The following is a 14,106-nucleotide window of genomic DNA, read 5'->3' on the forward strand; positions in this document are numbered from 1 at the left end:
ATGTCACCGCATGGCTGCAATCATAATCTCAGCTACTGCCTGTCTCAATCAACCTCAGCAGCATTCAGTGAGAGAGCTGGGAGAGCTCCTCTATTTATCTTTCTAACTGCAGTAGTACAGAGTGTGTCCACAACCAGCGCAGTCTAATACTTAACATAGTTTTACAATACAAAGTTGTCTTTTTGCATAGGTTAGATTGCAAGAGAGCACAGATTATTATAAGGTAAAACAAAAGTAAAATTTTACACAGCTCTCCCTCTGAAGGCTGACATTGGGCCCCAAAAAAGGCAGACCTTATATGCCAAGCCACAAATTTTTGAAACCAAAAATGTGATTGTTAATAATACATTGTGTTTAATAAGCATATCTTATTTTGGGCTCAGTAGAATCTACTGTATGTATGAATAGACATACAGCAAAATAGATCATGAATAAGACTTGAATGTATGTGTAAAGTACAGTAACTGTGAAATTTTAAGCTACTTATGTACAGCATTTGATTCAATCTGCTCTCCGGGGCTTTTCCTGTTTAAAATCTTTTGTCTTTTCTTGTCTTCGCATTACCTTTTGTATACACATAAACAATTAAACATAACCAAGTTTATGCTGCCACTTAAGAGAACAAGCGTGACTCAAAAATTTAAAGTGGGCCGTGTGCTTGACATTGTGCCATCAATTAAGACACACAGCTGTTCACTTTCTCAGCTCTTCCCTCCGCCTCTGTGCTGAAATGTAGCGGGTAACAATGAAATTCTTGCAATGAATGTTGTCAATGACAAGCCAACTTTTAGAGCAAAATCAGAAAATTACTTATGTTTGCCACAAACTGAACACATCCTCAAAAATACAATCAAAAAAATTTTTCTGACAAAGTAAAATGTTTCAGGTCTTTATCTGGTTTATATTTCTCTATTTAAACTTTAATCAGTTTTGTAATTGCCAATAACACCTGGAATTTATTTAAAGCACTTGTTCAACTGGTTTCTGTATGATCAAATAGATCAAATCATAGATCAGATCTGGCAAATAGAAATGTCTTGTGATTCCCATTAGAGTGAAAATGACTCTAGTGTTGTTTTATTACAGAATACCCTTACTAGGTGCAATCAAGGTGACTCAGCCTGTGTGTATAGATAGATAGATAACCACTGCAGAAGTGCATATACTCTGAATTGACCTGTAATGCTGAAAGTGGTCCAGATGTGCACAAGCAAAAAGCCTTGAAGGAAAGATCAGCCAAGTATAACTCTATAACTTTATGAGCAGAGTTGCGTAATTTTATGATCAGTGATTATCATAAGCAGATTAAAACACTATTATCCTATTTTTTGGGGTAACCAAGTGATCACCCCAGCCTCATGACAAGCGGCCATTTATGGGCTTTTGACCCTGTTGTGTGTTCTGTTTTGCTTCAGGAGAGAAGGTGGATAGAAATCTCTGCACGTCTAACCCAACTCCAGAACCTGTGCCCTGTGAGGTGCCTTGCTCAAGAGACTGTGTGCTCAGTGACTGGACGTCCTGGTCCACTTGCTCTCAGACATGCTCAAGCAAGACCATTGAGGGCAAGCAGATGAGGACCCGCTCTATTCTGGCCTACAACGCTGGGGAAGGTGAGTCTGGACCCGCCAACAGTCGACTGTCCATGGTATATGGAGATATATGGAGATGAGGCCTGAATATTGGCTTAGTCACAGCCTTTCAAGTCGTCCTTTGCTGTCACTCTTCAAATGTCTGGATTTCACAGTTCTCTGCATGTGCATTTGTCCTTATCTCAAACAGTCTGCTTATCTGTCCTGGTGATTATTTCTGTTGGTCTGTCTCCTCGCCTGACACTCACTTTTTTATCTCTTTCTAAGATCATTTCTCTGCATATGTTTATTCTCTCTCTGGTTTTAAATTTCTAAGAGCGTCCGCCGTGTTTGTTTGCCGTCCTTTTTGTCACGTCTCTGAATGTTTTATCTGGGTGTGTGTTTTCCTCACAGTCACTGCAATGGTTGTGGCGTGGATCACTGTGATGGAGGGTAACATTTGAAAACACATTTTGATGGTAGCTCTTGTATCCCTCTAGCTATGTGTCTACATGCAGAAAAATTAAAATTGTTAGTTTGTTTTGAGCTTTAAAAAATGTATACATTACCATAACAGCTTTAGGGTAGCTTATAATTGATTTTGAATTTATTCAGCCAGTTGTAATTCAGTCAAGCCTTGTTAGCCATGTGTGAAATGGCTGAACTCTGTTAGCGGTTTTCAGTTGTTCTGCTGTAGTATTAGCTCATCTAGTGCATACCTCACCTGCCACATTAACATTTCTGACGTCTGTATTTATCAAAGGTCTTTCACAGGTGCCGAAGTTTCCAGAACTTTATGGTAAATATTTGACTTTAGGCAGACTGGATAAACTGTAGTTGTAGAGTTGTAGTTTAGATTAGCTTTAAACCGCTACTGTACTGTGACACAGTTTTATGAACACACAACGATACCAGAAATCTGGAAGCTTTCTCTCCATCGCAAGTTTCCCCCCCAGAGCAGATTATCTGATTAGAATTTACTCCTTAGCAGATTTTTTTTAACCCATGTGTTACATATTAATGAAATATTGAGAAAAAAATGGTTGGAACTAAAGAACTGCTCAAACCTTAGGACACAGGGCTCTAATAATATGCATCCACCAATGTTTGCATAGAATTCTGTGCTAATTTTAATAAGCTTAATTAATGACCTATTTAGCATAACTGCTTACATTTAATTCTGTGGTGATTATGGTGGGACTGTGGAAAGCCCAAGTGGCTCTTACTGTTTTATAGTCATCAGTTGAATCACATTCAAGGTGCATGCTAAGTGGTAGTTTCTCCAAATTATAGTTTGTCTTGCAAACATGAGTGCATTTAAATAACTGATGGAAAAGTGTCAGAAAATATGCAAAAAATGATGAAGAAACAACATTTGACTCTACCTGTCTAATAAATACCCAGTAACGACATGTCCCACATTCAGTTAGGTACATAAATCTTTGGGAAAAGACATGGTTTTGCCTCTCTACACCACAACACTGGATTTTAAATTAATCAATATGTGATTAAATCACATGTTATAAGTATTACAGGGATTACAGACATTGTTCTACATAGTCTGATTGTACATATGTGGTGATTCTGTAAACAATTAACAGCAATATTTTTGCTAAATCCCTTGAATTAAAGCTAAAAGTCTGCACTTAAATCACATATTACTTGATTTATAAACCGCTGTGTTGGTGTGCAGAGCCAAAACTTTGTCTTTGTCTAGCAATTTATGGACCAAACTGTATATGCACCGTTATTTGTCACTGCATCATGTGAGATATGTTTCCTTTAAACTGCCTCACATTTCCCCCATTGTCCAGCAAAACAACATTTTCTAGGTCACTGTTCAGCCACAGCTGAGGCTCATTTGCGATACCATGTCAGGCCAGTGTCGAGTCTAGCACTGCCCCATTGTTAGTCAGCTAAGGTGGCATGGCGCAGTCAGCAGAAAGGAAGTCATGCTCAGTGGCTATTAGGCTGGGATTTGTCAGAGTTGGCAGTCTGTGATTCAGACCCGACTGTGTGTACACCGCCACTCATTTAGGAGCTGGCTTTCTTTCAACTCCGGCAGAGAAATACAGGTGTGAAGAACTCGCAGTGCTGCAATGCCCCTCAATCTTTCCTGAAAGCCCTAAGTGTCTGCAATTACTCTGAAACAGAGATGGCTCTCTCAGCCCATCGACCCAACAACTGACTGACTGCTGCCTTACAAGAGAAAGGAAAGGGACATGGGCAAAGAGGGGCCATAGCGATGGCAATAGTTAAAGGTATTAAACACTAAAGTAGTGCATTAAAGCTGGACCTATGTCTTGCAGTAGTATACACAAACATTTAAACTCCTCTTGTAGACATAACAAATTGCCAAAGGTTAAAACCTAAATCCTGAATAAGCCCTGATAAAGCCAGACTAAAACAGCATTTATAACATTAACATTCAACAGGGTAGGACCTGCAAGTATTTTTTGGTAAATAATGGTTGTTTTTAACATTGGCAACCCAAGATATGTAGTAATTTAAAAACAAGTTTAAAAAAAATCACTATTTTTCCATGACATGCCAGCAAACATGGTAACTTTTCAGCCTTGTAGCTTTCACCAAAGCACGTTTTGTAAGATGTTGCTCATAACTAAACGGATGTTTTTAAGGTCTATTATTCATTTCTGGTCATCTACATAAAAGTCATACATGTCTCATTCAAACATTAGAAATTTCCAGGGATATCTTTGGAGGCTTTTTGGAAAAAGTAAAATCAAAATAAAAAGTTTAGGCTCCCTCTTTAAAGTAAACCCCTGATACCCAAAGGCAGCAAGAGAAGAGAACAGATGATGCTGTCAATAAAAACACAATGCCAGATACATCTATATTATGCATTATTCAGTTTTAATGAAAATTGGGTGGAAAAGCAAGCAAAAAAAAAGATAGTGCAGTGATATTTTGAGCCATAAGTGCAATGCCTGAAATAAGGCAGATGCATATAAATCAACCAACATAAGCCTCAGCGTTTAGCCTCGGGGGAAACAAATTCTTGCACCTTTCTTGAGACTTGAAACTGGCTCATTTACAGTTTCTCTTCTAGCTTTTTATTCACCAATTCTCACCTCCAAGGTGCAAGAAAAAGATTTTTGATTATTAGGTTGTCACAAGGCATTAGAGGCTGGTTTTATATATGTATATACAGTCAGGTCCATAAATATTGGGACATCGACACAATTCTAACATTTTTGGCTCTATACACAACCACAATGGATTCCAAATGAAACGAACAAGATGTGCTTTAACTGCAGACTGCCAGCTTTTATTTGAGGGTATTTACATCCAAATCAGGTGAACAGTATAGGAATTATGACAGTTTGTATATGTGCCGCCCACTTCTTAAGGGACCAAAAGTAATGGGACAATTGGCTTCTCAGCTGTTCCATGGCCAGGTGTGTGTTATTTCCTCATTACCCCAATTACAATGAACAAATAAAAGGTCCAGAGTTCATTTCAAGTGTGCTGTTTGCTTTTTGAACCTGTTGCTGTCAACTGCCAGGATGAGATCCAAAGAGCTGTCACTACCAGTGAAGCAAGCCATCATTAGGCTGAAAAAAACAAAACAAACCCATCAGAGAGATTGCAAAAACATCAGGCGTGGCCAAAACAACTGTTTAGAACATTCCCAAAAAGAAGGAACGCACTGGTGAGCTCAGCAACACCAAAAGACTAGGAAGACCACAGAACACAACTGTGGTGGATGACCAAAGAATCCTTTCCCTGGTGAAGAAAACACCCTTCACAACAGTTGGCCAGATCAAGAACACTCTCTAGGAGGCAGGTGTATGTGCGTCAGAGTCAACAATCAAGAGAAGACTCCACCAGTGTGAATACAGAGGGTTCACCACAAGATGTAAACCTTTGGTGAGCCCCAAAAACAGGCAGGCCAGATTAGAGTTTGCCAAACAACATCTGAAAAAGCCGTCGCAGTTCTGGAACAACATCCTATGGACAGATGAGACCAACATCAACTTGTACCAGAGTGATGGGAAGAGAAGAGTATGGAGAAGGAAAGGAACTGCTCATGATCCTAAGCATACCACCTCATTAGTGAAGCATTGGGGTGGAAGTGTCATGGCGTGGGCATGTATGGCTGCCAGTGGAACTGGTTCTCTTGTATTTATTGATGATGTGACTGCTGACAAAAGCAGCACAATGAATTCTGAAGTGTTTCGGGCAATATTATCTGCTCATATTCAGACAAATGCTTCAAAACTCATTGGACGGCGCTTCACAGTGCAGGTGGACAACGACCCAAAGCATACTGCAAAAGCAACCAAAGAGTTTTTGAAGGGAAAGAAGTGGACTGTTTTGCAATGGCCAAGTCAATCACCTGACCTGAATCCGATTGAGCATGTATTTCACTTGCTGAAGACAAAACTGAAGGGAAAATGCCCCAAGAACAAGCAGGAACTGAAGACTGTTGCAGTAGAGGCCTGGCAGAGCATCACCAGGGATGAAACCCGGCGTCTGGTGATGTCTATGTGTTCCAGACTTCAGGCTGTGATTGACTGTAAAGGATTTGCAACCAAGTATTAAAAAATGAATGTTTGATTTATGGTTCTTATTCTGTCCCATTACTTTTGGTCCCTCAAGAAGTGGGAGGCACATTTGCAAACTGTTGTAATTCCTACACCGTTCACCTGATTTGGATGTAAATACCCTGAAATAAAAGCTGACACTCTGCAGTTAAAGCATGTCTTGTTCGTTTCATTTGGAATCCATTGTGGTGGTGTATAGAGTCAAAAATGTTAGAATTGTGTCGATATATATATATATATATATATATATATATATATATATATATATATATATATATATATATATATATATACATATTATATTTATTAAACTGACATTGAATGAGAGACTGGGTTAGAAGTTTTATATTGTTTGGTCCCACAAGAATAAAACTCAGGCTTTCTGTCACTAACAAAACCTTTTTTTTTACTGTCAGCGGTTACATGTGAGGTGTAAAGTGTTTTGTAACAGGCTTAAAAAAGAGCTTTTCACCTTTCATTTTTTTAACCAAAATGACCCGACCAGATTTATCCTAGAAAATACCTACATAGAGGAAACAACACCATGACTGTCTCATGCTTGAGAGTGTATGTAAATATCGATCTGAGGCTGGTAATTCTAATTTTAAACATTGTCAGTCTGCTATTTGGTGCTGTGCAGCCTAATCCACGTAAAGTAGTTTTACCTGAACTTTTACACTGAAAACAGTGAATATAATAGTGCTAGTTGATTCTCTTAATTAGCATTACATGATGTGTTTTAATCAGCTGTGAAAACAGAGTACAGGAATGACTACTCCTGTTTTACCTCCTCACATGAGAACACTTTTAGAATTGCCGTCCTCACTGTGTTTTGGTATTCTCAGGTGGCGCCCTCTGCCCGAACAGCAGCGCCCTTCAGGAGGTTCGGAACTGTAACGAACACCCCTGCACAGTTTACCACTGGCAGACGGGGCCCTGGGGCCCTTGCACTGAAGACCCCTCGACCTCCTCCTTCAACACTTCTGTGGGGGTCCGGCCCAACAGTGACGGCGAAGTTCCCTGCTCCATGGGAATGCAGACTCGCAAGGTTATCTGTGTCCGAGTGAATGTGGGCCAGGTGCCACCCAAGAAGTAAGCTATATTTCTGCTTTCTTTGAGCACTTGTTTATGTTGGCGTTTAACCAGCGCATAGCCGTTTAAATCCTGCTACAGAACACTGATTGCTTATTTCCTGCCTCTCTGATTTGTAGCTATATATAACTGTGAAATCAACTCCTGGAGTGCTGTGTTGTGATGAAAATTGCTAAGTTCTCAGACCTAAAATCCACTTGCTTTGAACAGTATTTCACAATCATGTGCTATCGAAGATAGAAGAGGAGGTGTGTGTTTCCATTTCAAACGGATCTGTATGGCAGCTGATTTGACTGATTTGGACACTTTCACATTCAAAAGGAAGAAACTAATCAGTGAAATCTGTAGCAGCTTTGAGGAAAAGACGACAGCGAGAGCTCTGGTTGTCTTTTGATGAGTGAAATGATGTGTTAAAGAACCCCTTGTGTTTTGGGTTGTTGCTTAATGAACACAGAAATACAGTGAAAATGAAATTTTAAAAAGCCCATCTTACATGCTCGGTCAATCAGTGATGAACGAGCATTTGTTTTGGTGTGTAATGGAGTATCCAGGACATTGAGTAAATTATTTGTATCTGTTTATTTTAAAGGACGTCAACGGTTAACTGTACATTGCAAAACTGAGACTGAAAGTCGATGAGATTAAAAAGACAAAGGAGAAGTCAGAAAGCAAGAGATGAACGAGAGAGACAGCAGTGGGTGGGGAGCAAAGTGAAATAACGAGACGCTGAGCAGACTCTACGTGAAGTTAACTCCCAATTCCTATCTCCCCTTTGCAGGCATCCACAGATAAATAAATAATCTCTGTCCCTGAAAGTCTAATTAACCCTGCCGTTTTGGGCGCTGGTAATTTCTCATTGATGATAATGACAGTAATTAAATGGGATTGATACTTTAAGGCAATTTAATCATGGGGGAGATGAGAGACAAGATGTTTGTGGTTAGCTCTGAAGACCACACCGCATGAGGCGAATTCAAAACACAGAAGCGTTTACTTTAACATCCGCCAAAAAGTTCATCTCTAGTCTGGTGTCAGTTATGCTTGGCTGATTCACTTGACAACAGAAGATAAAGGAGCTGATCTGCGTTTGTTGCGTTTTGCAGAAAATAAATCCAAGGCAAATTGATTTCGGCCCTGCAAAAATAAAAACAAAAGGTCTCCTAATGTGTGTTCTCTTATGTTAAATTAGTTCCTTTTGTTTCTCGCTATAATTCAGGACCAGAAAATCCCCAAGCGTAGTTATCACTGAGGAGAGGATGGCAACATCAATTATTTAAAGGGTCGGCGCGTGTTGAGCATGTTACAAGGGAAATGTGATTCATGGAGAACAACACAGGATGAAATGAAGATTAATGTCCAGTTCAGCGGTGGCTGTTGGAGCAGCTGACCCAGTCAGTGAAGCTGCAGAACAGGGGTCAAAATCCTGGAAGTCTTTTATCGTGTGTAGTTTAAATCTACACTCCTGGCAAAGCTGGAGCAACAGATAAACACAGGCTCAGTGGCTTGGAGAGTGGGAGGTGCAAAGGTGTCAAGGGTAATGGCTCTGAGTCTCTGACAAAAAGAGGTTTCAGTCAATTTGTTTCCATTATCTTTGTTTTTACTGCTCAATAACTTTGTATAATCAACTGTAATTTGCAACAAGGGCAAAAGAGCAGCATGTAATAGTGTCACTAGCAGAAACTGAAAAGAAGATATTGAAAGGGGACTCCTACTCACCCTCTCAGAAGGAGGTTATTGTTGCTAACCTCAGCTGAGCCTGTTTGAGGTTTTGAATAATGAAAGTCACACAGGCACCTTAGAGAGGTCCAAACAGTTGTTTGACATTTTCAACCTTCAGTGGAGATTGGTTTTTCTGTGACTTACTTAGTAATTGAATTATTTTGGTGATGCTGAGTTCTGTGTGGTAACAAGCTTTAAAACAAGAGTCCATTAGAACAAAAAACACAAGGAAAATGAACGCCTTTCAGGTAGTAAAGCACATCCACACCCATGTAACAGGAGGTCTGTCATGCTCATAGTCTTTATATACTCAGAGGATTATTGTTGCTGTAATTCCTTACTATTTTTTATTTCATTTTATTTTATTATGGAAAACAATAACAAGACATTTCAGCTGTTTATGAAGCAGCTGGGATGAAAATGAGTACTCATCACGTTTGAGGCCATGATTCTCAGCTGGATCAGGGGTGGAGTGCCTAATCTCAGCTGGAGTTGGTACACCAAGTGGTGGAACTCAAGTAGCCTATATCGGGGGTTTTTTCTATTTTGGAGTGGGAGATTGAGAAACAGATTCAGGTAGCACCTGTCGAGAGGTGGAAGCCTTACCATCTGTTGTGGTGAGAACAGGTCTATAAAAATCAGAAATCTTTACTTGATTCAACCTTAACTGATCTCAAGTTCAGTGTCGTCTCACGGGGCTTCCAGAATACTTGCTTTACTTGTTTTTGACTTCCTGGAAGTCCACGTCAGACCATTTGAACTTGACAGTGAGCAAAAATGAACGCGTCTTTCAAACTGTCCTGAATTTTATGTGGAGGATCATCACTGGTAATGAATTGGAACTCCAGCTACAGCAGCATGCTTCTTTTCAACGGTTTGAAGTTGAAGAGTACATGTTTTTCAAGCCCTACAGCAGCATGGCAGGTGAGGAGCGAGGCTGGGAGAATTCTCACTGTTTCTTTGTTTTGCTTTGGGGTTTTTCGGCTGTACAAACCTGAGGTTTCTGGAAATGCATTTAAAATGCAGGAAGATCTTTTTGGGTACTAAAGAACAGTCTTTGATACACTGGCGTTGTTCCAGTAACTATTTCAGATGCCAAAGTTAAAAGGAATACTGTAATGGGACCAGACTGAGAAATCTGAAAATATCAGCTGTGCCAAAAACAATGCAGGAGAAAAATACTTTGAATGTTAAATCAAGTAAGCAGCGGACCTGACTGACAGGCGTCTCTTACAGAATGAGGGTGGTTAATGTTTGTCAGACATAAACCATTTATGTAAAAAGAAATTACAGTGTGGACAAAACAGAAATATTGTATTTTCCAAGGGTTTTTTTTTTTTTTTGTCTTTTCTTGAAGAGCATTTTTATGATTAATTTGATGAAATACATTCAAACTATGTATAGCAGCCAGCTGTCCTTATTCTTCTCAGACCAGCCAGTTAGGCAAAGAGAAAATAAGGTGGGTATAAAAAAATGTACTTCTGTACCCGACCTACTTCAGGCTAATGTCTGGTTGCGAGAAAATCAGATGGATGAAATGAGTGTCAGGATTACTCAGCAGTGAGAAATCTCAGACTGTGCAGAACTTTTTGTAAATGACTGAAGATGGAAATAATCATATTTTGACCATAGTGGATCTGATCAAAATGCATTTGCAGCTGACAAAATACAGCCCCTGCTGCAGAACAGAGGCTGTATTTTGTCAACATAACAAACAACACTAAAAAGGAGACCTGAAATCTAGAGCCAGAATAAACATTTGTTTATGGGCATCTCATTTTGTTTCACCACAACTGTGTGGACTTAAAAGCGCATACAAACACAATTGTTGTTGTTGTTGTTTTTAATTTATCAGGAAGACCAGATTTTCCATTAGATAATGGGATTATTGGATGAAACATTTCTGGCATCCATCTCCAACTCGCAGCCTCTTAAAAGGGATGGGACTAGCAGTTGTGTTTAATGGGTTGTACCTCAGAAAAAGTGTGTGCATCATCACTGCTTGAGTTTCTGTCTGCCTGGGGGCAAAAACAGAGTGACAGATACTGAGAGTGCTGTCAAACAGAAGTCTCTCCACAGATTGTGAGACGGCTTTTCACGGTTATGGAAGAAGTTAGCCTTCAGGGCTGGCAGAAAGCCTTTCCTGCTAGAAAGCATTCTTGGAGAAAGTCTTCTTGGTTCGTACTAGAAACACGGGAAACGCACATGCGTAAGCCTTGGTGACTTTTGTTAACCTTACAAATCTGGCAGGACATTTGGTGGAAAATAAGTGAAAATAATTCAATTAATAATACACATAACATGAACCTCAGTCCCGTGTATATATCTTTCCACATACTAGCTCTGATTTCCTAAAGTCGTTGTGCCTTTCCCATTTTTCCCGCTAGCTGTTTTCACCTCTCATCATTGAGGTGTGATGCTGTCCATGGTGCTGAAGACATTTTCTGATCTCCTGTATATATGTGTGATGCAAAGTAGCTCCCCTGAATTTGACCACATTTTTGTTTTATTTTTCTCTCGTTTTTGGTGCATTGGTGCAGTTTTAATACTGAAAAAATAATATTAAGTATATCAAATGTTATTGATCCTCAAAGTTAGGTATAGAAAAATGGTTCTGAGCCAAAATGCTTATTTGATTTGAGCTTTTAAGAGAGTCTGTATATATGTTTTCCTAGCCCCTAAAAATTCCATTTGGTTATTTCTTGTACTAAATAAGTTAGAAGGGATGAAAATGCCGGACAAACTAGATTAATTCAAAAGTGCCAAATTTAGACCCACTCCTATGTATGTCAAGGACTTGAAACTCATAGAGTTTTCATAGTGAAGGTAGAATTTTACATGAGTTAATTAAATACACTCAAGTTATTGTTAAAAAAAATCAACAAATTCTAAAAGACACTCATCGAATAACCTTCATGATTAGTTTTGACAAAAATACACTGATGGCAGAGTAAATGCATGCAAGTTTAGCAGACCTTAAGATGATCTCTGCCCTTGGTATTCTCAGGGCAGCCAGTCAGATAAGCCAAAGCAAAGATTACTGCAAGCAGTGCAATAAAAAGAGAAAAGATTGACCTAAGGCTATTCCTCTACCCAACTTCCTTCCAGCTCACGTCTAGGAAAATAAAATGAAATAAGTCTCAGGTGTGCTTAGCAATAGGATATGAGAGATTGTCGCGCCCACATCTTCACAGAGACTGAGCTCCATCACAACAGCCTGGATCAAGCTTTTGTACTCGATGGGCGAGGAGGCAAAGCAGACACTGGAGAGAGATCTCAACACCAGCAACACCAAGGATACGTGGCAGGCGATTCAGAGCATCACAGGCTACAAAAGCAGGAGCGCCCCCACCATGTGTGAGCCCACGTTGCCAGATGGGCTGCATATTACCCTCGCTTTGATCTCCTCAACAAAGAGTCAGCTGTAAAGTCGACTCTACCTCCAGAGGACCTGCCACTATCAGTATCCACAGAGGCTGTGAGAAGAATCCTCCTGGGGATGAATATGAGTAAAGCTGTTTGGCCTGATAACCTGGCCATGCACTAAAACACGCTATTACTAACATTTTTAGCATATCATTTTGTCACTGTTTCAAGACAGGCACAATTATCCAAAGGTGCGTAGTGTGTAGTCTGAATGCCCTCCAGCACTGATCCCCATTCTGAAGTAGTGCTTTGAGAGGGTGGTTCTTCTGTGCCAGCCTCGCCCCTCACTAGATTACATTCAGAACCAACAGAACCGCAGAAGGTGCTGTGTCCACTTGTCTTCAAAAACCTTGAAAATGAAAACACCTACATAACAATTTTGTTTGTCAATTTCAGCTCAGTATTAAATACTCCCCCATGAAGCTGACTGGCAAACTCTGCACTCCAGGATTCGATACCGTGCTTTGCAACTGGATATTGAACTTCCTCACAAACAGAGTCCAGACAGTTTGGATTGGCAGTCACACCTCCTCCACTCTATTCCTTGACAGTGTGCTCAGTTCCTTCCAGTTCATGCTGTACAGCCATGACTGCACTTGCAGGCATGACGAGAACTTTAAGGTGAAGTTTGCAAATAACACCTGCATCGTCCACCTGATTACAACCAATATTATGAGTTAAAATCAGGAGGTTGAATCAAAACTAGGGCAGAGTCATGCACAGAGCAGAGTGATGTTAAAAACCAAAACAGTTGTTTAGTTTAGTAAAGAGGATGCAAAGACAACTAAAAAGCCATACTCCTCACAGATCTCCACTCTGGTGAAGAAAGCTTCAATGGAAGAGAACTACTTCAGGAAATTTAGGAAGTAGTTTTTGTCAACTTTTACAGAGGAACAGTAGAAAGCATCCTAACTAGAACCATCACAGACACCAAGAATGGGATACGGATGGCCCAGGATATGAAGAATTTGCAACGGGTGATTAAAATCATCCAGCCACATAAGTGATATCGGCGAGGTGCGGTTTCTCTGCAGAGCCCGAAGGATACAAGAAGACAATACCCACCACAGCCGCACAGTCTGTTCACTCAGCTGCCATCTGGCAAGCAACGCAGATGTGTTCAGTGCTCTAGCACCAGACTTCAGAGCAGTTTCTTTTATTGGGCTATGAAATTATTAAATTCATCCTCCACACTCCCCCACAAAAATAGTTTTATGACTAGGTTATTTATTCATTCAATTATAATTTTTTTTGTGAGTAACATAATGAGATTTCATCTGTAATTTCATAGTACATTTTTTGTTACATTATAATAATTAAACCGGTATCTTGTTCAAAGTCTTGAGTTTGATTTATCTCATGCCACAGTCACTGGAAGGGGTCCAAGCTTTATTGCACTGCAGAAAAAGGCTCTCTGACTGCACAACTTTGCCCTTTTTCTTAGCCTTGAACACTTAAAAGTTTTGGATGCTGCCCTCAACTTTCACTCTTCACTCGGAAATTACTTTGACTTTTTACTTTGCTGCGGCAAACACTGCCACCGAGATGGCTTCTTCTAATGCAATTGCCAATTAACATATACCAACCAGCACATTCTCTGCTATAAAGAAGACTGGCAATCAACACTTTAACTGAAACAAGTTTCTAAAGAAACACAAGACAATTAACAGGGTGGAAAGGCATCAGGAGTTTTTGGTCAAAACAGAAAGAAGAGGCAAAGCATATGAAACTTT

The 14,106-nt window shown here is 39.9% G+C and overlaps 1 protein-coding gene across 1 annotated transcript in view; it reads left to right on the forward strand.

The window, feature by feature from the left end:
- Window positions 1-14,106, forward strand: part of thsd7ab (thrombospondin, type I, domain containing 7Ab) — a 192,998-nt gene that overhangs the window by 100,636 nt on the left and 78,256 nt on the right. Inside the window, exons 8-9 of the mRNA XM_063485184.1 lie at window positions 1,416-1,610; window positions 6,982-7,228. Of these exons, the coding sequence (XP_063341254.1) occupies window positions 1,416-1,610; window positions 6,982-7,228 (442 nt within the window). The remainder of the gene's footprint in view (window positions 1-1,415; window positions 1,611-6,981; window positions 7,229-14,106) is intronic.

Source organism: Pelmatolapia mariae, linkage group LG10_11 (assembly GCF_036321145.2).
Source record: "Pelmatolapia mariae isolate MD_Pm_ZW linkage group LG10_11, Pm_UMD_F_2, whole genome shotgun sequence".
Classification (NCBI taxonomy): domain Eukaryota; kingdom Metazoa; phylum Chordata; class Actinopteri; order Cichliformes; family Cichlidae; genus Pelmatolapia; species Pelmatolapia mariae.